This window comes from Penicillium rubens (assembly GCF_028828025.1).
Source record: "Penicillium rubens strain IBT 27055 chromosome Unknown utg000002l_segment0_segment0, whole genome shotgun sequence".
In the NCBI taxonomy this organism is placed as follows: domain Eukaryota; kingdom Fungi; phylum Ascomycota; class Eurotiomycetes; order Eurotiales; family Aspergillaceae; genus Penicillium; species Penicillium rubens.
In genome coordinates this window covers 3,591,355-3,614,550 of record NW_026890600.1, presented here as the reverse complement: position 1 = coordinate 3,614,550, position 23,196 = coordinate 3,591,355, and the positions used below count along the sequence as shown (strand labels likewise).

Here is a 23,196-nt window from a genome sequence, read left to right as displayed (position 1 = left end):
TATGGAAGTAAAGGATCCTGCCCTGCATAGTTCAAAATTGTGACATTGCGGTTGAAGGATTGCGATAAAAGGACAACAATTGGTTCTTAATTGGCACACAGCTCCAAAAAGGCGCGATGATAATGCCCCGGAATGTTTTGTAAGAATGTAGGCCACCGAAGGGCTTTTATAAAGTAACCAGTGTCTGGAAGATGCGCATCTTGTATAGTGCGGAGTAGCCTTTTACCATGGGGACGTATAGAGCCCCAATTTCTTTTAGTAGCCCGAAATACGATATTTAAATCTTCGTGACTGGGCCCTCGGAAATATAATTTCGCGACTAAGCAGCAAGCTCGCCAATTACGGAGTAGAAGAATGAAAACAGAAACAGCCCGAATTTAATTGGGAGATAGAAAATGGTGAAATTCTAGGAAGTGGTGAAATACTGAGGCCCACCAACTACAGGTAGTGTGTTCGTGGGCTTGGCACGATCATTGGTTATCTTGCCCCGTGTTATCATCCGGTTCATCTTGACGTCGCTTCGCATCTGCTTCTTCCTGGCGTCTCCTGTGGTCTCGGATTATCTCCGCTACCGGCACATATCCCTCCTCCCCGCGCTCGATACGCCGACCATCATTATAAAAAGGCGGATCCGTCAAATCAGAAAAGAAGGGCAATGGCCCTTTGTCGATGCTCCTCATGCGTGCGTACTGTTCAGCCACCCTCCCGTCCACCCGCTCATCCCTTCGCATAATATAAACCTTCCCCTTCCGAGTAATCTGATGGATTGGCCGCTCCGTGGAAAAACTCTCCGATATCTCGGTCCGAACTTGCTCATCGCACTCATCAAGGAAGAGATCGTAACAAATGTATATAAGATCGCGGAGACCAAGCATCTGAATCATATTTATTTATATACTAAAGCCGGTCGTTTGTTGTCCAACTTCTCGGAGTACAGCGTTGCTCAGTCCCTCAACACGCGATTGTGCCCAGGAGATGACATCTGCAGACCGTCGGGACTCATGACGGTATTTATCCCGGAGTAGACACCGTAAGGTGAGGTCCGTCTGCAATGCCGTGCGAGTCTGGGCAGAAACTTGAGCCTCTATGTCAGACATAGCAGCGACAGTGTGACCGTGGCTGGTCGATCGATGAAAGAGAGAGATATATGGTTGAGGTAGATGAAGCGCCTGCTAGAAGATATCTCCACCTTACCGGTCGGCGCCTCGTAGGTCACGTGTAGAACCTGGCCAGGGAGTAATTCCGGCTGACACCCAGCACTAGATATAAAAGGTAGGCCGTAGGCCAAAAAAAAAGCCGGCTGCAGGCCAGAGAGGCAGCCTACAGGCCATCTTAGCTCAGATCCGGCCCGGATTTGCTTCCGCTACGCTCAGCAAATTATCACCTATACACCTCCACCACCGGTGGGCGCTTATAGGTCGCTGGTAGACTCCTATAGATTAAGAGCCCGCTTTTTTATAGAGTAAAGAGTGAAACCGAAGATAAAAATAGAGATTCTAATATATGTCTAGGTCTAAAAGACGTACTTTTATAAGCCTAATTCACTTCCACGTCGGTGATAACAGATATTGAGATTGGTTACAGAGGTCATACCTTCCAAACAATCAATCTTTTATCGAACCCGCCACTGATAACCCATTCCTCCCTGATCGGGTCACCCTCTTCCTGAGGTACAGCAACATATCCCGACCAAACAGTTCTCACCTTAGAGCCGGGTTCGTGACCACCCTTCAATGTAGCAATGATCTTCCCCGTCTTCGTCTCGATGCCACGAACCACACCATCATCTCCATTAACCCAGACCCCAGACCCATTAGGCCTCCATGCCACCTGCGGTGTGGAGTAAGCAGTTTGCGGCGCGAAGGTGTTTGCCTGTACGAGGATAGCAGCATCCTCGCGGTTCTGTATTTCCAGTGTTGCCAGTGCTTGAGATGCCTGTGTCACTGGGTCCTCTGAAGCGGGCGCTGTCTTCATTGCGGGGAATAGCAGACGTACGATGATCACTTTCATATGGGGCAATGTCGAGGTCGCCACGGCCAAGAGGCCAGGGTCGTGTGGACTGAGCGCCATATGGGCCGGCGAGAAGGCAACCCAGGCATTGGAATGGGGGGCCAGATTCTGCTGTCCAAGGAGACGAGCTTCTCCTGGGGAGTTCTTAGCATCGGCTCCATCATTTTCACGAGTATCCGTTCCTTCCGATGCTGCTTCTACCTGGTAGTAGTAGATATAGGTCGAGTCTCTGCGCGAGACGAGGAGGAGCGGCTCGTTGCTGTCCACATGTGGGACGAACAGCAGTGACTCCGGGTTTGAAACGAGTTTAATGCGTGCAACAGGCTCACCAATCTTGAGAGCTGGTGCGTCTGCTTCGTCGGGGATATTGAGGCAATATACTAAAACACACTCGTCCCACCCTGCGGTGGCAACCCACCACTTGGAAGGATCAGCCTTGTCTTCGTAGGCTACCACCTTCACTGCATACTTTGCATGATCCTTCCTGTTATCCAGCGTTTGAGATCCATGCTGTAGGAGCAGCTGGCCGGACATGTTGGTCATGAGGATGTACCGGCCCTGCAGGATCGAGATAAATGATAGAACTGGTGAATCAGAGAGACCCGAGAATGACTTGATGACCGCATTGCCTTCTGCTGACTGCAGTAAATGGACTTGTCTATCTGCACCCGTGGAGACGATATAAGACTGCGCTGATGCAGCGTCTGCGGCGGCTTCATCGGCATCGCCGCAGGGTTCCTGCCATTGCTCTACCGACGCAGCAAGAATATTGGATGACGTCGGTGTCTGGATGAGAGCAGGTCTTGATGGTGCTAGGGATACGTCAGATAACTAACAAAAGCAATCCCAGATAAAGCTTGACATGTAAAGCCGAGTCACGATGACCTTTGACTCCCGTGCCAAAATAAAACTCACCTGGCTCGCTCCATAAAGAGGACTGCTGATGATCCTCGCCATATCTTTCAAAATTCACGGTTTGGTCATAGGTGTTCTTCTCTTCGAGCAGGCTTTGGATGGTCCAGTTGTTGGTGTCATCGCCAGAGGTCTGCCCCACGTCGGGAGCAAGCTCAGCTTCGCGGAGAAAAGCCTTTAATGTCTCGGAATAATTATTGCTGCGCAAGAACCGAGCAACTATAGCACTTGATAGCGCATCTACTGTTTTGGAGGGAGCCATGCTTGCATCCGATGTCTGGAAGAAATTTTGGTTGGGGAGAGGTTAGTCGCGGCACACATGCTTGTATATCTTCCTAACTACGACTCCTGATGAATATGTCTGCTCTACATCTTCTGTCCAGTTATTAATCGGAGATTACAGAAAAACGCGGCTTTTCCACCTTCAGCAGAGTAGAGTATGTATCATTATGAATTTTTATCAGACAATTGATTTCCCCATCCCATTCGCGAAACGCCGGATATCCATCATGCCCCCGTGAAGTCCTCTTACAAATCAAGCAGATGCACGAGTTCTCAGCCTATCACTTAGTCAATTTAGCTGAACATATCCTCAGCCCGACGACGGCGACCTCCGCGTCCCTCCAGAGTATCGGAAAACAATTCCTTTCCAGCGTTCGTATTGGGGTGACTGTCGTATTTGGACGGGAACAGCTCGCGTACCGATGCACCTCTGCCTTTAATCGACAACCCTTTTGACGAGCCGCCCCGGATGGCAAATCCTTGATCCTCGGCTGTGGCAGCTCCACGGATGCGGGCGCCATTGTTGGCGGAATCAGGGAAGAGCTCAATATTGCTGTGGCGTCTGTGTTCAGAGGCGCCTGGTAGAGAAGAAGCGTCGAATGCGTCTGACCGGCGATGGTGGCTAGACTTGCTAGGCAGCGACTCCTTCTTGATGTAGCTGGATGTAGGTTTGTTTGGGAAAAGCTCGCGGGTTGCTGGCTCGCTCTCGCCTGCGCCCGCGCTTGGGAAAAGCTCTTTATCCTTGTTCTTGCGAATGTATCGAGGCGATCTCTCACGGAACCGCCTGCTATTATCACGGCCACCTCGGTCTCGGAGTTCTTCCTCTAGCGTGTCTCGTCCCGGAGATGCACTGCGATTTCGGAGACGTCCACTTGATCGGCTATCGTCCTCTGGGAACAGGTCTCTCTGGCCACGACCTCTGGGCTTTCCCCGAGCGCGCTCGGGTTCAGAGCCAACGTTATCACCATACATGTCGGCGTTGAAGTGGCCATCTTCGTCGCGGTCTCGGCGGCGTCGGTGCTCCCGGTCGTCGAATCTGCGCCGCCTGTAATCGCCATCCCCTGTATCGTCGCTACGCCTCCTGTCCGCAAACTCTTGTCGCAGGCGTTCTCTGGGATCGTGCTCCGGGTGCATGAGATAGAAGCGACTCTTCTCATGGGCGCGTGCTTGCTTGCGGTCCGACTTGACAGCCGATCGCACTTGGAGGACGGAATCAGGGTGGGAGGAGAGAATTTTCGCCAATCGGAGACGCAGCGGTGGCAAGGTAGTCGCGTCTTCTTCCTCGGCGACTTGGGTGAGAGCTGTGAGAGCTTGGAGGCCAATTTCGGCGTCGGGGAAGATGATGTTGGCGGATGTGTCGTCGATCCATTCAATGCGCACTGGTTCCTGCCCAGAGCATTCTCGAGCAAATTGTTTGATATTTTCGGTGGTCAATTCATCGACGCCGCGAATATGCACTTTTTCATAGACCGCTTCATCGGTGAGGGGGTCGACGGTGGCTTCTACGTTGGACGTTGTTTCCTAGCACTCGACACATGTCAGTCGAATCGATTACGACTTCAAAGACTAAAAAAACACCCACCACCTGAATTGGCTCGTGCTCGAGCTCTGGCTCTGGTCCTAGGTCAAGGTCCATGTCGATGTCCATGTCCGCAGTAGGAGCTGAGGCAGCCCCGCTGAATGCCATGATTTGGGGTTCGCTGGATGAATCGGAGGCCCCAAACGGATCTCAACTAACAGTTTGAACGGAAGTTCAAATGGAATTGACAAATGAGGGGATAGAACTGAGCAATGCAAGGTGAAAACCGTGCCCGCTGGTAGCTTGTCTCTCTGTCCTAATAAGGAATAGCGTCCTTTTTCCGGGGTACATCAGTCATCCGACAATATCTCCAGGGCTGGACAACTTGGGAATCTCCCATAGACGGTCCACGGGTCCAAACAGCTATTATTATTGAATTCTGAGCCTAACGACAAATTTCGAAGAACTAAAGGCTGCTTGCTTTTATAATTGACGGGTGTTTAAACAAAGAAGAAGCGGTGGAGGTCATGAATAGTAACATCGTGTCTTGGACAACAAAGTATGTCTCGCAAGTGCCGTGTAGGCTTACAATAGGCACCAGAAAAGCCCAATTGAGGACAAAGGGGAGTCAATTTTGACCATGGCAATACTTAAAAGGATTGAGGAAGCTGATAGACAATCCTAAGCCCGTCATCTACTGCCTAGTTTCGCTCTTCCAGATCCTCGTCCATAGTATCCATCAGACAGAGACTACTTTTCCTAAGCTTCTTCCTTATAGCTCAAATTAAATTATCCGAGCTATGTAGGAATTAAACTATACTCTCTTTTCTTTATCTACTTTTGTATCTACGTTCTTCAACCGGCCTAATCGGATACCGACACCACCTTGGTCCTCTGCCTCCCCACTCGAATCAGACTTACATAGGCAGTATGTAAAGACGTTAGCTAATGGTATGGCTTTGTTATGTTTGTTTGGGTTGTCTATTTAGCGGACTTTTGGACGTGCGCTTTGGTATTCCTTAGATGCATTTTTCTTAACAGATTTTCTTCTCTTCATAAGTGCTATAGCTACAAGGATAGAAGAATTAGCTATCACAACCTGCATATCATGTACTTTCATATCCATGGGTGCCAGGAATAGGTCAGGACTAGTAGTTTTATCAAGCAATTTTGTCAAGCCATATGAAAATAACAACACTCATGCCCGGGTATGTTACTAATTTTCTGCAGGGCAAAAAGCCGAATGTCGCAGTGGTCCCTAAAAACTGGTGCAGCGGAAACATGAAAGTGAAGTTGGAACTGTATGCTCTATTGTGTATTTTAAGGTCTTATGAAGGACATTTCACGTCCACGGTACTATTTGCAATGTAAGAGCTTTAAAGCTTACCTATTGTTACTAGGAATCCCATCCCTCCTAGATAGATTTTACCCTGCGACCTTACCAGGTCGTAGTGTTACTCGAAAACTGGTAAGAAGTAAGACTATAATAAACCGCTAACATACTGGTAATTACTTCTTAAATTCTAGAAAATACCAAATCCATTTACCCTGCGAGCTTTACCCTGCGACCCTGCGAGCATGTCATTCGTAAATAGACGAGAGGACGGATGTTTGATCTAGATACACGATGAGTGTGGTATGCGTGAGGTTTTTTTTTTACCTCAGTCGGCCTGACCGTATGTGTCCACGACCTAAGGGCCAGAACACATATAAAATTCATAAGGTATATTTTCTATCTACCCACGGCTGTATAGTCCCAATGAGCATCCCCATTCGCATAACTAGATACCCTTGGACAAGACAAACCACAGCCAAGGGTGGTATACTGTTTCATCATCGACCGGGTCCAAAACAGTTGGCAGGTATCTCGTATTCCATTCTTCATCCAAGTCATCACCAAAATATTCCGGATTCGGCCTGACGCGACGCGCCTTGCAATACTCCCAGTAAGCAGGATACCACCCTGCCTGGCCCCAATCAATGATGGCAGCTACTACTGGATTCGTCCCGGGCGATAAGAGGATATTTGAGGGCACAAGGTCATCATGCGTGAAAACCACGGGCACCTTCCCATCAATCTCGATATCGCAGCCATCCTGAAATTTCTGGACGGCGTCTGCACCATAGAATGGGCCAGCCAAGTCCCGGTGACCGGAAAGGAAGATGTCATTTAGAGGTTGATTATCTAGGCCACCTAAAGGGTGCTTTAGCATAGTTCTGGCTAGCTACCGCAATGAATTCAGACCACTTACCCACGTAAAGGACTTGGTCGGGCAGTTCTAACGATCTCCAGGCCTTGACCATACCGTTGAGCTCTTTACAGACAGCCTCTCTCTCCTCATCGTTCAAAGCACCCCATCTTTGCTCCAAGGGTTCGCCCCCTATCAAGGACATGTAGATAAATACCTGGCCACCATCTTCGGTCCACCCAAACACCTCGGGGACTGGCACTTTGCCTTTCAACTGTTTGTATACCATATTTTGGGTCTCTGCCTCTGTAACGGTCGCGTCGGCTCCATATTTGACAATCAGGCCCAACGATGGAAACTTGACAGGCGGGGGTCGGTTGAACCTTGTACCACGGATGTTGCCTGACTCCTCGTTGATAGCTCTCACCTCGGCCGGGATAGGGAGCGTGGACGCCCGGTGCTCCCTGAAAAAGCTAGAGTCGGAAATGGTCCTTGTTGTGTTGTGGCTTGAATAGTGGAGGCCTGCCTCGCCTTCAACCCCCTCGGGCGTCATCTTCGAGATACACAGGTGAAGCAGGGGCCTCGGCGGTTATAGAAAGACCCAGTCTTCATACGCTCGGACACGTCTCCAGCAATCACGAGTCGAGCTTTGCCAACTAAAGCTAATGTCAGTGGTCCATTCTCTTAGACGTTGGTGGGAGCTAACTCACCATGATCGGCAGCATGGGCGCTAACTAGATTAAGATGTTCCTCGCCGTCCTCAATTAGAACAGGAAAGAACCGACAATATGTCAATTGAAAGTGACTATAGTTCGAATTGAAATATCCCAGCTGTGATATGAATTGTATGAGGAAAAGGCATAAACAGTGTCAAACAGCATCCGAATAAAAGCACCAATCTTGCTTTGGTACGAGTCTTGATTCTTGCATTAGAACCCCGAATTATTAACGTTGAAGCCACAAATTCCAGGTTAATTGCTGGATCAACTGGGCTTTGAAAATAAAAGTGGTTGACCCAACATGACAGGACAGTTTTTATTTATTTATTTTTGAGTGAGATTGTCTATAGAAGATCATTGTGCGAACCAATATGATGTATGATGTATTTCTAGATGATCTAAATTTCCTTTTTCGGAAGACACGGACTTGTGCCCTTGGTCTATCTAGAAGGTCGGCTTTAGGCTAAACTAGTGACGGGTACCCTATAATCTTGGGGCGTTTAAAGATGCGCATCTCCACCTCAGTACCTCCGAGACATCTTGGAAGTTCTCTCGACAAATGAGTGTTGTTCCTGGTACTTCATGCAGTGGATCTCCCATAATGGCCATGTCACAGCATCAGGATTTAGGATTGCATGGTGAGGGGTACCATGCGTTCCCTCAATACTTAATGTCCGACTCGTTGAACTAGACCGCTCATCTGTCTAGCACAGATCGCCTTTTCTTCCCATCAAAAATCAGCAGATTAACCACCGCTAACAATCTTGGGTACCAAAATGCTCTACGCCGAAGATGACAAGCTCGTCTTCCGTTTCGACGACCACATCCTCTGGGTGCAGCCATGGGGGGAGAATGCCTTCCGGGTGCGCGCAACTAAACAGGCGTCCATTCCAACGGAAGATTGGGCCCTCCCCTCCAAGCCATCCAGCCCAAGCCCAAGCATCGAGATATCCGCCGACCAAGAAGCGACAATCACCAACGGCAAAATCAAAGCAACTGTGTCACGCCGAGGCAAGATCATCATCTACGATTCGAAGGGAAATAAACTCCTTGAGGAGTATGCCCGCCATCGCCAGGACCCGATGGACCCCAAGTGCAGCGCGTTGACTGTCGAAGCTCGCGAGCTGCGTCCGATCCTAGGCGGCGACTACCACCTCACCATGAGATTCGAGTCTCTCGATCATAAAGAGAAGATATTCGGTATGGGACAATATCAGCAGCCCTACCTGAACCTTAAAGGCGCAGACCTTGAGCTGGCGCACCGCAACTCACAGGCCAGTGTTCCTTTTGCGGTTTCGTCGCTCGGCTACGGCTTCCTCTGGAATAACCCTGGCATCGGACGGGCGGTTCTGGGAACAAATGTCATGAGCTTCGAAGCATACTCGACCAAGGCATTGGACTACTGGGTTGTGGCGGGTGATACCCCCGCGGAAATTGAAGAAGCCTATGCCAAAGTGACAGGTTATGTCCCTATGATGCCAGAATATGGTCTTGGTTTCTGGCAGTGCAAACTCCGCTATACGAACCAGGAACAGTTGCTCAATATTGCGCGCGAATATCGGCGTCGCGAGGTTCCTCTGGATTTGATCGTCATTGACTTCTTCCATTGGAAGCACCAAGGAGAATGGAGCTTTGATCCGGAGTTCTGGCCTGATCCAGGTGAGTTATCATTGTTCTCTATTTTATATCGTTTCGATGGCAAGACCCACTGACAGACAATGTCCGATTATAGAGGCTATGGTCAAGGAACTTAAAGAGCTCAAAGTCGAGCTCATGGTTTCCATCTGGCCTACCGTTGAAAACGCATCCGAGAACTTCCCAGAGATGCTCGAACAAGGGCTTCTCATCCGGCACGACCGCGGCATGCGCGTAGCAATGCAATGCGATGGCGACATCACACACTTCGACGCAACGAACCCGGCAGCTCGAAAGTTCATCTGGAGCAAAGCCAAGCAGAACTACTACGACATAGGAATCAAAACATTCTGGCTCGACGAAGCCGAGCCCGAGTACTCGATCTACGATTTCGACATCTACCGCTACCACGCAGGCAGCAATCTGCAGATCGGAAACACATACCCGAAAGAGTACGCACGGGGCTTCTACGAAGGCATGACTGCAGAGGGTCAGACGAATATAGTCAACCTCCTGCGGTGCGCGTGGGCTGGCAGCCAGAAGTACGGAGCGCTCGTGTGGAGCGGCGACATCGCGTCGTCGTGGAGCTCATTCCGCAACCAACTCGCCGCAGGCCTGAACATGGGACTAGCTGGGATCCCCTGGTGGACGACAGATATCGGCGGCTTCCACGGAGGCAACCCAGATGACCCTCTGTTCCGCGAGCTGTTCACGAGATGGTTCCAGTGGGGAACATTCTGTCCGGTTATGCGGCTGCATGGTGACCGTGAGCCGAAACCGGAGGGACAGCCGACGGCTAGCGGGGCGGATAATGAGATCTGGTCATACGGAGATGAGGTCTATGAAATCTGTAAACGGTATATTGGGATTCGTGAGAAGCTTCGTGAGTACACGCGGGGATTGATGCGGGAGGCTCATGAGAAGGGGACCCCTGTGATGAGGACTTTGTTTTATGAATTCCCGTCGGATGAGCGGGCTTGGGAGGTTGAGACTCAGTATATGTTTGGGTCGAAGTACTTGGTTGTGCCTGTGTTGGAGCCAGGTCAACGCACGGTCAAGGTCTATCTGCCGGCTGGGGCATCGTGGAAGCTCTGGGACGAGAAAGATGTTTTGCATGAGGGCGGTCGCAATGTTGAGATCGAATGTCCGATTGAGAATATGCCTGTCTTTTGCCGCCAGTAGATGGCGGACTTTGGATGGAGACTCAGCAAGCCATATCTCGTCCACACGATACCTTCCCTGCTACGCTGCCTCTAGAAAGTACCGCTCTGTACCTCCGTAGGCCTGAGCTTTCCCATCCAACTTAGCCAAGCAACAGTTCTCCACACACCGTGACCAAGGTACCATGTCTCCTTCCAAGTCTGTACTAGATATCAAACATCCTATATTCCTTCTAGTCAATATTGGAAACCGCCGTTGCCAAGTATTTGTCCCAGTAAACCTTGAAACTGCACGTGCCATCAAGGCAAATGAAACTCTCGACCGCATTAGGAAGGACCCCCTGAGGTTCAGGTGATTCATACGGAGTATACAAGTGTGTATGTACTATACAGAAAAAAAACATCCGATATTCCTTCCCCCTAACCCGCCGTTGCTAAGCATTATCCTAGCAAACTATATATCTAACAAAGTTAAATCAAACCTTAGCTGTATTAGGAAGGACTACAGCAACCTTCAAAGGAATAATACCAATTTGTCGCGACAAGAAGGCACGGGTTACATGTATCCATATACAAGCACGTACTAACTACTCTGTATGTTGTAGATGTCAAAACACCTGGTATTCCTTCTAGCCAAGCCGCCGTTGCCAAGAGAGTGTCTCAACAGACTTTATATCCAATCAAGACAAATCAAACCCCTGAACCCTATTAGAAAGGACCACGTCAACGATAATAATATTCCGCGAGAAAAATCCCCTGAGGTTGGGGTTGTGTACATACAAGCGCAACGAAAGATGCCCAAAGCAGCAACCCTCAAAACAACTCCACTTATGCAGAAAAGCCCATTGAAACTCAAACCCCCGGTTGGAAACTTGGAAATGATCACGCAACCCTTAGAACCTTCCAAGGTTCCAAGAAAGAAAGAGCATCCCGGACAACAAAGAGACTTCAAAAACACTGTAATCTGAAATACAACATACAGTTACGCCACAGCCCCTAGCACAGCCACGGGAATATATAGCTAGCACCGCCACCACCGGAGCCAACTACCCAGAAAGGAAAATGGACGGCTCAATCTGCGGTTAGGGGGTTGGAGTAGCGCTGCAAATTGAGGCGTTGGCCTCGGGAAAGTCCCGAAGAACGGGGATTTGCATGGCTCTCGCACCTTGTCTCCGGTTATGGTCAGGGGACGGTAAGCGCAAAAAAAGGGCTCGCGCGGCTGGGTAGCCCATCGTGGGTACCGACAGGCGGGTACCTTTCTGCGCTAGAGCTGTTCTGGGGTTGGCGTGAGATTCCACCGAGATTCTCCGTGCACCAATCAGGGGGCTGTATTATAGAGAGCGGTTACTGCGGTGTTGACGGGATTTGGCGTACGGAGTAGGTTAAATTATATTATGTACGGAGTAACTATGTCATCAGGATCCATACACATGCAATATAGAGAGGTTGACAGTGGTTTAAGTACAGGTGCAATACCAAAGTAGCATGCAAAGTCTCTAGAAGCTGATAATCTGCCGAGGTCCAATCCCGATCTCGATCGCTCTTGCGCATATTAATGGGTCCCAAAATTGAGCCCGGCAAAACTGCTATATACGGCGATGTGGCTGTCGATCACAGGATCCGGGAGATTGGAACGCAACGGCAGAAGAATGAATCCATGGATCGAGCTTCGATGTGCGTCTGTCAAACCATGGATGAAATAGCCGACATCGTGAACATGTATTTGGTATTACAAATGCGGTATTAAGTTCAACTGTTGTAGTACCTAGGTATGTACTCCGTACAGATCCCCTGATCCTTTCCTTCCTCTCCCATGGTAGAGTTACGTTTAATATCCACACCAGCGGAGCGACACCTCAACGGCTCGTTTCAGTTATAAAACCGATCGATCTGACCTTGGCACCGTTTTCCGTTTTCGTCATTGTGCGCAGGTGCCGGGTGGTGGTCAGGGCAATGTTAGCGGCAGTCATTGAACTTTCTTTGCCCTATGCCTTGGAACTAGGAATTAGAGTTTCTTGGGGTGCTTTTTTCGGGGACTCGGGTTTCGACTCGGGGTTTCTTTGTGTGTAATGGTGAACACTGCCTTTAATGCTACCCCTACCTGGTAGGGAAATATCAAGGAATAGAAAAATGTAGGAAATCGTAAACAGTACACGCCATGTCATCAAAGTTTTCTCCCGTGTGAGTTTCCACGGTCCGCATCCCGGTTGGGTCCACAACAAAAGGCAGGTAAACACAGGTATGGATGTACGTACGGTACACAGTCGGGCTGGAATTAAGCTGGAAAGATCCAAAATACGTATTGGAAACATGCAGATCTTCCACAATGCCAATGTTGAAGTACCTGTGTACCTTACAATGTACATAGAAAATAATATCACATGTACATAATTATATCCTGATTACCGAATTACTGTTGTCCTATCACACTGAAAGCCCATCTACTCGATCTGATTCGATAGACCTTAGTTGGCGAATGGGACACAATATCCGATCACTTCGATAGTCTCGAGCTGAACAGAGCGGATGGTGTGTGGGAGCTCTAGCTGGCTGGCTGGGTATCATTTTCACAATAATAATGTGGAGCTGGGAATGACACTCCTAGGAATGCGAGTCATGAAATAATTGATATCATACACAATCACAACCCGGCTGTATAGTGGGCGAAAAGGGAAACAGACTCGAAACAGAGATAAAACACAGATAAAACCAGAACAAAAAAATAAACGATGCATGAGAAATGAAACAACCCCAAAACACCATACAGCACACTAAAACAGCACAAACTCCGTTATTACATGTACCATAACCCCCCAAACCCGCCACCCAACCCCCAAAAGAAAAGAAGATACCAAATCTCAACGGCCAAAGCCCAACCTACATCACGGGGAGAGCGGAAAGAACGACCCGACAAAAGAGAATAATAAAAAATAAAAAAAATCCAGACGGCTTGCATGCATGCACGAACATCTCCACGATCCATGCAACACCAATAAAATCCCCACCAGAAGAGCCCCGCCGTTCATCCCGTCAGAAGGTGACCAATCCGTCCTTATGCATCAAGACCACTCCCCTGATTGGCTACGAACTCATCCCAACGCTCATCCCGTCCTAAGCGATCCGAGCGAAATCACACAACCCGCATTAGCAGGTTATCACAGCAGCCAGTAGCACAGTAGTTTCGTTCAATGCGGCGGATAGGCGGGAAAATCAAGGTTGGGTGTCTGGGTTTCGACTTGTTCTGCCCAGGTAAGTGTGGCGTTAATGATCCCAGCACCTGTCTACTACCGGATATGGTTGTTACCCCCGCTCGTCGTCTCTCCCACTCTCTTTCCGCTGTTTAGATACTGTATGTTGTACTCCGTACTTAGTGTTGTATTAGGGTATCTTGAGACAACCGCACAAATCCTTCTCCCATTCCTTGTCTCTGAGTGGCTGCGGGAGCCAATGTCAATCTTACCCTAGATCGGGACGGGAGGGGTTGTGGACGGTGACCGTTTGATTTTCCATTTTCTCCTGCAGGCGCGGACGAACCTCTCGAATAGACTTCTTGCTTTTTCATTTCTTTCATTTTTGCTTTTCAGCTTCCTGTGGGAGGGGTGCGTGTCATGTCTCTGATGTCTGGGTTCAGGGTCTAGCCTGTCATTGTGCATGGTGTTCATGGGTCATGCATTATGTACATGTATGCATTACATTACGTCTTCTGGTCCTGGTTCTGGTTCTGGTCTAGATGCAGGCAATACATTAGCATTAGCCAGCATAACCAGCACTAGCACCATCGCCATCGGCGTGGGTATTATGCTGTTTCCCCTTGGACAACTGAATACATGGTATATACCCTCCCTAGCTGCTAGAATACATGTGCATAAACCAAGTCACCATGTACCCTGCAAAAATACGGAGTATCACCTGGATACCTTACAATCTTCCAATCTATGAATCCGCCCACGTTCCATCTCTGTGTCTCCAAACAGACCTTGCCTTGTCAGACAAAAGGGTGGGTCCTTACTTCCGTGCTTAGGCCCTGACCAGAAAGCCTCATGCTCTCACATCCCTTGCGTTCGTCCTCGTGAACACAGCGTGTGTCCGGTGGCGCATTCCTCATGGGGACCCGTGCAAAGGGGAGAACGAAACGGTTGGAAGCTGCATATCCGCATTCCCTGTCGATACCTGCATATTAGATCAGAGGCTGGCTGGAACCGGGGAGGTGTGGGGGTACAGACGACTTTTTGGCTTTTACATCGTATACGTACGACTTGTGTTGTCTGTACCTAACGAATGTAGATTTGGGTGAGAAATAGTAGTTTTATGTAGTGTGATTGATTTAGATATTATTATTATTCAAATTAGAGGTCATTGCTATAAACAGGGTATTATGCGATCCCGAAGGCAGAAATAGAGAGCCCAATCTCTCCAGACTGCGAGCCTAATCAAACAATAGTAAAGAAATATAGAAAAGAAAAGAAATAATCATTCAACTGAACCGAGCCTCAAGGACCCAAAAGGACAGAGTTCGAACCATGGTAATACACATTAAGAGTATACAAAAGGAAATCGTAATACCTCTTTGGAAGAGAGCATAGACACAAAGAAAATCGAGGGCGAAGCTTTTGGCAAAATGTACAAGAAGGGTTCCATCGGTGGACCCGAGCGCGAAGGGGAATCAGGAGTATAGAACAAGAAGGGAAAAACAGTGAGAAATGAGACTCGTAAACATCATGACAAATGTATGGTTTTTTTGAAATTTTTTCTTTCAATTGAGCAGGTTGTTCACCCCCATACGAGTGTCACGAACAGGCTCAGGCTTGGGGATATAAGACTTGGGCAAGTCTGTAGGCTGGTGCCATGAGGCCAGGGTGGGCTGGTGACCCATCCAGCGCTGTGCGGAGGCCATATCTGACAGTGACTCTAGAGAGCGAGCCGGGTAACTTGGCGAGTCCTCGACGACATGGACGCTGGGCCTCCGGATCTCGTACTGCGAACGCAGGTCGACAGGCAAAGGCAGGAGTTGCGGAGAGGGGAATGTGCGGGGTGAAGAAGAGCAGACGGAATTGTGGTCTGAGACCATAGAAGGCGGCTCGCAGGAGGTAGCGTGTGAAGCCTCGGAGAAAGCAGGTGAGGTGAGGGGAGTTTCGATTGGTCGGTTGATGGAAGGAAGGGTATAGATGGGAGAGAGCTGGCGGGCGGAAGAAGCCAGGGATTCTCTGCGGGAGTGGGAGTATTGTTCAGAGATGGCGGACTCGATAGACTCTGTCCATGAGGGGCGAGAAGAAGAAGCAGAAGAGCTGGAGAAGCGAGAGCGGGATGGGCTCATCGCTGAGGCGCGGGTGTAGGGTGCCTCGATACGGCCTGAATAAGTGCGGGAGGTGGTGGGGGTGGACAGGCCGCGCTTCTTGCGGTTCATGCTACCATTCCACCAGTTCTTGACTGCGTTGTCGCTGCGGTTGCCGAGGCGGCGGGCGATCTCGGCCCAGCGCTTTCCCATTTCGTTGACCATGCGCTCGATCATCAGACCCTCTTCGGCGGAGATGGGCTCTCTGTTTAGCGAGGGCTTGAGATTTTGGTGAAAACGCTCGCGACATTGCTTGGGCGAGCGGTAGTGCATGTGTTGAGAGATGCGAACCCAGTTGTTTGGGCCTTGTTCGCGGACCAGTTGGGTGAGGAGTTGGTCTTCCTCTGGGACCCAAGGACCACGACGGTGTGAAGCAGGCATTATGAGAGGAGAGGAGAGGAGAGTGGAGTAGAGAGTAGAGAGTAGGTAGAGAGTAGGTAGAGAGAGATAGTAGAGAGGAGAGAGAGAGTGTGTGTGTGGTTGATAGATGAAGTATAAGAGTATAATGAGAAGTAGAGGAAGAGGTTATTATAGTATCGGACAATGTCAAGACTTAAGTACCAGGGGGACGGGTCCGAAAGAAAAAAAAATACAGGTCCCGCTATGGAAGATCACGATCCAAGATCTGGGAGCTGACAGTTCGGAATAATACAGGCTGAATGGTAATTAAAATAAAATCAAATAAAATAAATAATACCACACTATTGTAATCTATAGATCGTGGGGAGTGGAAAAATGCTCCGTTGGGATCTTCAGTACCACCCGGGAATTCGGGCTGAGGAAAGACGCGTAAAACAGAAAAAGATCGGAGTGATCGACCCTGAGCCCCGTTGCTGGAATTCCAAATCATCCATGGCGCTAACTGTTTTATTTATTTTTATTTATTTTTTCTCTTAAATTATTTTTCCTATGTTGTACATGCTCTTTGTTTGATTCCCAAGGCTACGGTAGTATAGAAAAAGCAACTTTTCCTTCAGTTCGAGATATAGTACTCCATACATAGGTATACTCCGTTTCAAGCGCCTTTCATAACCTAAAAAGTAATTATAGCTACATACATCAACAATAACAATGTTGAATAATATAAGTAAAACCACTAACAGAAAGGGGTCAAAAATCCCCCAAATAAGCCAGGGGCAGATCTAGCTTCCGAGTGACAAGCGGTTAGACGTCCCAGATTCCACTCAGCCAGCCATGCACAACACTTTTCCTCGATTGTATACCCGATCCATGTTCAATCGGTCAAGTCCGAGATCTCATTGGCTCGACCAGGGTTGCTTCTCGATGATCCACGGTGGAGTGGCCCGGTGGACCGAGTTTGGATTGACAAATTTCTCTTTGGGACTTGTGAAGAGATAAAAAAAAAAAAAATTATTTCATCCCTTATTTTTTACATTCAATAGTATGGGGAAATCGGTGCCTCCGTGCGATGACAGGGAGCGGAGCTTCAGCCTCCCCGAACAACACCGAGCTATCCCTGAAGACCCAGATCGGAGTTTCGATTTCATATTTCATATCAAACAATTATATTCTTAGATTCCATATGGTGTTCATACTATTGGTTTGGAAATTTGTATATTCTACCTTGCATGTCTTCCATATGGCTTAGACCCTATCACAAACGTGACAGGTTCTGTTTCCTGGTTTTTCACCAGATCGAGGTTCGCTTAATCGGTAGACAAATGTCACCTAATTTATGTACGTTGTATGTTATAAAATCCATTTCAAGCAAAAAGGAACGATAACTAGAAACGCATGGGCCACCTGCCACCTGTCACTGAGAGTTGACCGTGGATCCTACATGACGCCTAGAGGGGGAAGAAAGTGAAATCAAAGCAAAATTGTCTTTATTAGCACCAAATCCAAGGAGAGAAGTACTATCCAGCTGCAAAGACACGGGATATGACGTTATCCATTCCAATCTGAATATCCTTAATTCATTCCCGCTATACCGTAACGGCACAAGTGTAAGTCAATCTATTTTTCCCGTCCTTTCCACAGTCCACAGACTATTTCCGGTCTAAACACTGGCGTACCAGAAAGAAAGGATGGATGCATCAGAAGCCGAGATCGTGGATCGAAGGAGAGATCGACGAGTGCGAAGTTTCCAGATTACCTGGTTAGGCATGTCGCAGCTGAGAGATCCCCACCGGTGGAAACCGTTGAAACGCAAGCCACACCTTTTTTTTTTTGCTTTTCCTTACCAGATGCTCTACTTGGGAGAGAACAAGCCACTGTGAGGGTAGGTAAAATACGCAGATATCATACAATATGTACCGAATTAGTATGCATATTGTAATTTAAATCCTCCAGGGGAAGACCTTACATGCATCCATATGGAGGGACTAGGAAGTTGATTGGTTCCCAGGTATTTGTCATTGTTAGTGGGACTACCGTGTTGGGTTAAGGATAGGCGGGTATGGGCGCCTCCAAAATGTTTAATCTATTTAATCATTTAATTTATTCCACACCAGATTGGAAAAAAAATATGTTATTATTATTGTACATCGTATCTATACTCCGTACTGAGTATAGATTAATCATTAATCAAGGCTTACAATATTTGAACAGGGCTATCTATAGTTAAAAATAAAAGAGTGCGGAGAAAATAGATTAATTGACTCCTCTCCTGTTTTTCGAGCTTCTACCAAGGTGGTATATTCTGGGGTGTGAAACACACAGTTCTAGAGGAAATAAAAAGGAAAAATATGGCCTTGTGTAGCCATGTGGACAAGTCCTCGTGTGGACAGCCAGATCGGATTTCCGTACTCCTGGGAAAAACCGTTTCTGAAAGGATGAACCCGTCGTCCTGGAATGCAACATCGACTAGGGTGTACCCGAGATTTGGACCTGTCAGTTTTTGAATTTTTGAATTTTAATTTATTTTGATTTGTTGTTTTACCGTTTACTCAAGGGAGACTATTGTTCCCCTGTCTGTTCGCCAATCAGAGACACGGCAAGTATTTGAGATAAATCCCTGTCGGCGTGCAGGGATCACCGCTGATCACTGTAGCCCCGTGCACTGGAGCTTAGATCGGGTGTTTGGGTACTGGTATTGAGGGGAGGTAGTGTGTCTGGTGTAAGAGAAGATAGGAAAGTATATACTTGATATGGTGAGAACAAAAGATTACTAGAATATCTCTATATGGATATACTAAAAGACCTTCATGCCAGACATTGAAGCTCAACGGGGTAGCCGTCACTATAAAAGTGGAGCGAACGGTCTCGCAGCTGCTTCCTGACTGTCGGGCCTTCCGCATGGCTTTGTAGCCCAGAGAGGGTCCAAGCACGTCGTTCCTGTGGCCCCCTTTTCGCCGTTTGGGTCACGTGGGTACAATATATCGTATCCCATTTGGGTGTTATTAACGACTTCCTCGCTTATGCTTATGACGTTAACACCTAGGCAGTCATAGGGAAATTATCATACATAGCTATGTTGTATACGGAGTACTCCGTCCTCCGGACAAGTACATAATTTATCGTTCTAGATTCTCACTATTGTAGCTATTGGCAGTGTCCACAGATTTACACCCTAGTCGTCTCCATTTCCGTTTTGGGTAATAGGTTGGACTTTTGTGATATGTTCATCGATACAACACGAGGTGGATCATTCAATGCCATCCACGCGTTCTGGAAATTGGAGGTGTAAGGAATCCTCGTACGTCCCAAGTAACTATGTACTCCGTACTTGCACGGAAATATGTATAGAAAATAATTTGAATTTAGGTTGTGAAATTGAAATTGAAATTAAATTTGACTTTGAGTTAAATTTGCATCCGAATTTGGATAATTTGAATTTGAATTTGCTCCAAGGCCATGACACCGCGGCCTAGACCGTGATTGGTGGCCCACCCTCTCGGGCTTTACCTAGGTAGATATCGGGGACCACTCGCATGGTGCCCGATCTGTGGGAAACCGTTTGGGCCTACTCCACCTCGTACTCTGTGCTCCCTACTCCGTACTCCGTACAATCATCTGCTAAGCAAATTTTGAGAACGGAACCACTTTGTATACTGTAGTAACACAGATGGATTCGAATGTATTATTTGCCTTGTACAACATATATACGAGTCAGAGGTCTGTAGATATCCACCGTCAGGCGTAGGCCTACGACTTACGTTGTAAAACGATATACAAAACGAGTACTCCGTACATATACTAAATAAAGTCTGAGGTTGACCATTTCGGAAAAGCTTGCGATTATGTCGGATGGAGAACGGACGGGAATGGAGAACGGGCCATATGAAGGCCCACGCAGAACCAAATTGGGAGATCTGGTTCCCAAGTTTGAAGCTCATGTGCAAATATTAAATAACATGCTATAATCAGAAAAACTACTACTCCGTAGATGTATAATGTATAATATAGTAACGTACAACATACAAAGCCCGACACCTGCAAAATCCAACCCTATCTATCCGGACCAAACTTAATCGTTCCCGCAAAAGGTACAAAGGTCCAACGACAAAGAACCCAGTAATTCGGGATTGTATAATATTGTTTATATCTTGGGTAAATAAATGAATCCCCAGAAACCTGTAAATCCTCCGTTACAAGCATAAAACAACAAAACTTGGGGGCCAAATCACCATCCTGGTCAAAGCACTTGGTCCAGTCAATAAATAAACCAAGAAGAGGGACGTGAGTGTCAGAGTGGAACATGAACGGAGCAGTTCCTGCCCGCCCACGGCAAATACCATAGCAGAAATTTCCCACCTCTCCACCAGACCCTCCGCACCCCGAGGATCTCCGCAGGCCGAGGATTTCCCGATGCGTATCGAGACAGGCCAAATGGGGCGCAATCTATATAGACCCTAGAGCTAATGGTTCTGGCCACCCCTTTTCTTCTTTGAGCCTCGTTTCAGGGGAAAGGCGAGTCTAGGACTTGTGGGCTTGCAGAGGGCTGTGAAGGGCAGGGGTTGGTGGGCGCGTGACGCAACGGCCATCCCGTTGTTTGGGGCTTGGCTTGGATTATTGTTAGTCTTAGGATGAGAGACGGAGTAGGGTGTCTCGGTGTAGTCCGTAGTTCTTTTGCTGATCGTCATTGCCAATGATGTAACCTTGTCTACTCCATACGAGTAGCGGAATTGGATGAGATTTTTGTTTGGGCGTGTGATCGGCTTAATATGGTTATGTGTATATCCGTAGCGCTGATATATTCAGGGAACTATAGGGTATGAGCATCAAATGCTCAACATTCTAGTAATTGTGAACCCATGTGGCATTCATCACAATCCATTTTCATTTTAACCAGTACCTACCGACGAATCCCATACCTAATTAGGCCCAATCGTAAATGTCCGTACTATAACTTCGTGATTTATTTCAACACCGTGCATTCTCGATATATCACCCCGTACCGTAGTCCAGCAGTAACATATTAGCATTCTAACATCCTAATATAATACGAATCCAAAAACCAAACCTTCCCCAAACCAAAAACAAGCCACAATCCATCATCGGTTCAAAGTGCCCTCTGAGCGGCTAATCGACCGATCCAACGCCCCAAATCTCTGTGGCGTACTTCCCCACCCGCGCCACACCACTCACAAAGCACCATAACCGACTCAGCGATGCCGCTACCCTCCATACCGACCCGAGCAAGATGGGAGCGTGATCCACGGTGGATATGATACCACACATGGGGTGGATCGATTTGCCTCTGTCACTCGTGGGAGTTGTGAAGCGAACGGGCTTACTTGGCTGAGACGGGAATTGGCAATTGACTAGAATTAACAGTCGATAACGAGAGGCGGTGATGTAAGGGATTTGAACTCGGGTTGTTTGGATTATGATGTAGGGATACCAGGGTGAGGGATCCTTGGATGTTGGTGGGATTTTGGTTTCTTTTTCAAAAACTCAATGTGGCTATTTCGTCAGTGATAGTTGTATGTATCAAACGGGCGGATTTAGGTTCGTTGATCTTCATGAAGATTCTTGATATGCATATGGAATGAATCGTACTTTGTACATGTTCACTTTCATCGTCGCTTACTCTGTAGGACCTGTCAAGTGTTATTCCTTTATCTCTGTACGGAGTATAACTCCCGGGATATGGGATATACAAGCACATTCTACGGAGTACGTGCATACACACCAATACAGTCCCCACCCATTAATCCCAATAAGGATTCCATCCTCGACACGCGTGGAGCCATGTGGGAATCAAACAGGCAACCTGCAGACAAAAGACGGATAAGCGCATGTCTTACCCGTGGACTTGACTCCCTAGTCCGAGGAACATGTGATGAAAACCAGAATGCCATGCCGCATCTACCGGGGTACGTACATGACATGTACGGAGTAGGGATAGGTGGATATCAATATGGACCGGGCTTAACGCCTCCCTTCGACGGAGTACTTACTCCGTATTAGTGTCGGGGTGTATGTACTGTGCAATGCGTAATGTGATATGCAAGAGCCGAAGCATGGCGTGTACTTTTGCTTTTGCTATGATGCAAATGCGGATACCCTGGTTCAGCCTCCGTCACGCGCTGGTGGAGTAGGTTTTGGGTTTGGGACTGATTTGGTGTGGACCTGGACCTGGACCTAGTTTGAATGGCGAATCTGGGATCTGAGAGTAGTTGGTACCTCATCCCCTCTGCACGACGCAGGGATGGAGAGGGCGTTCTCAAGTAGAGCTTGGGATGCAGAGACGAGATAAAGAGGTTTGATGATGTGATAGGCTCATGCGGGGAGAAGGCTGCTCAGACCGACAAAGGCCAATGCAAACATCAAGGTATTGATTGGCTTTGGGTGTCTCAGTGCGTCACGAATGTCTTGGATTGCGATTGAGGGATGGAACGGCGTCGACTCTATTGGTTGCTGGGGACAAGGTACCAATTGTAAACAGGGGTTCTCAGGGCCGAGGGCTTGCATGTGGCTTGGGTTCTGCATACCGCCATTAGGGGCTAAGTGTCCAGGTTCGCAGCAGGTATCAAACAAGTTGTATCCTAAATGAGTGGATATGATCATACTGCTTCTAGTATAGATATAGGGACAGAGCTTACCACAGTATTGTACAATGTCTTCATTGTCAGATGGCGAGAGTTGCAAATCATTGGCAGAGGAAATGGTAGGCGGGTTGCACTGGAAAAAGGTTGTGTAGACCTGTTCTGCTGTTCAGTTTATCAAAAAGACGATCCCAAAACTACAAGTCGTGCATATCCAGAGGTCCAAAATACAAATGTGAAGGACATAACGCTGCCCAAGAAACCAACCGACAGTCCCTCTCTTTCGTGGATATTCCCAGTGTACGTGTACATCACAAAGCTACATGCAAAGGTAAATTCATTACATAAATGATCCAGCCCAAACCCAGGGCGGAAGGTAGAAAGGTAGATGAGACCCAGATGCAAATAAGTAGAACGAGAATGAAGAGAAGACAGAAAAAGGCAAAAAAGGAAAAATCGCTCAAGGGGTATATTCGCAGTGCACA

At 48.0% G+C, this 23,196-nt stretch overlaps 6 protein-coding genes across 6 annotated transcripts; 1 reads left to right on the top strand and 5 right to left on the bottom strand.

Moving 5' to 3' along the window:
- Positions 1 to 470: 470 nt before the first annotated feature.
- Positions 471 to 884, bottom strand: N7525_003838 (uncharacterized protein; the record flags this gene model as incomplete). Its single annotated transcript, XM_061212842.1, has 1 exon — positions 471 to 884. One exon carries the CDS (start codon positions 882 to 884, stop codon positions 471 to 473), a length of 414 nt encoding a protein of 137 aa, XP_061069863.1.
- A 703-nt stretch (positions 885 to 1,587) lies between these two features.
- N7525_003837 (uncharacterized protein) lies at positions 1,588 to 3,184 on the bottom strand (the record flags this gene model as incomplete). The annotated part of the gene is made up of 2 exons (XM_002566407.1): positions 1,588 to 2,822; positions 2,926 to 3,184. 2 exons carry the CDS (start codon positions 3,182 to 3,184, stop codon positions 1,588 to 1,590), a joined length of 1,494 nt encoding a protein of 497 aa, XP_002566453.1.
- A 314-nt stretch (positions 3,185 to 3,498) lies between these two features.
- On the bottom strand, positions 3,499 to 4,891 carry N7525_003836 (NCBP3 domain-containing protein; the record flags this gene model as incomplete). The annotated part of the gene is made up of 2 exons (XM_002566408.1): positions 3,499 to 4,725; positions 4,787 to 4,891. 2 exons carry the CDS (start codon positions 4,889 to 4,891, stop codon positions 3,499 to 3,501), a joined length of 1,332 nt encoding a protein of 443 aa, XP_002566454.1.
- A 1,613-nt stretch (positions 4,892 to 6,504) lies between these two features.
- On the bottom strand, positions 6,505 to 7,465 carry N7525_003835 (aminoglycoside phosphotransferase family protein; the record flags this gene model as incomplete). Its single annotated transcript, XM_002566409.2, has 2 exons — positions 6,505 to 6,917; positions 6,976 to 7,465. The coding sequence occupies 2 exons, from the start codon at positions 7,463 to 7,465 to the stop codon at positions 6,505 to 6,507; spliced, it is 903 nt and encodes a 300-aa protein (XP_002566455.2).
- Positions 7,466 to 8,407: 942 nt separating this feature from the next.
- Positions 8,408 to 10,448, top strand: N7525_003834 (putative glycosyl hydrolase; the record flags this gene model as incomplete). Its single annotated transcript, XM_002566410.1, has 2 exons — positions 8,408 to 9,290; positions 9,364 to 10,448. The coding sequence occupies 2 exons, from the start codon at positions 8,408 to 8,410 to the stop codon at positions 10,446 to 10,448; spliced, it is 1,968 nt and encodes a 655-aa protein (XP_002566456.1).
- A 4,731-nt stretch (positions 10,449 to 15,179) lies between these two features.
- On the bottom strand, positions 15,180 to 16,139 carry flbD (putative MYB family conidiophore development protein FlbD; the record flags this gene model as incomplete). Its single annotated transcript, XM_002558709.1, has 1 exon — positions 15,180 to 16,139. The coding sequence occupies one exon, from the start codon at positions 16,137 to 16,139 to the stop codon at positions 15,180 to 15,182; it is 960 nt and encodes a 319-aa protein (XP_002558755.1).
- Between the last annotated feature and the right edge of the window lie 7,057 nt (positions 16,140 to 23,196).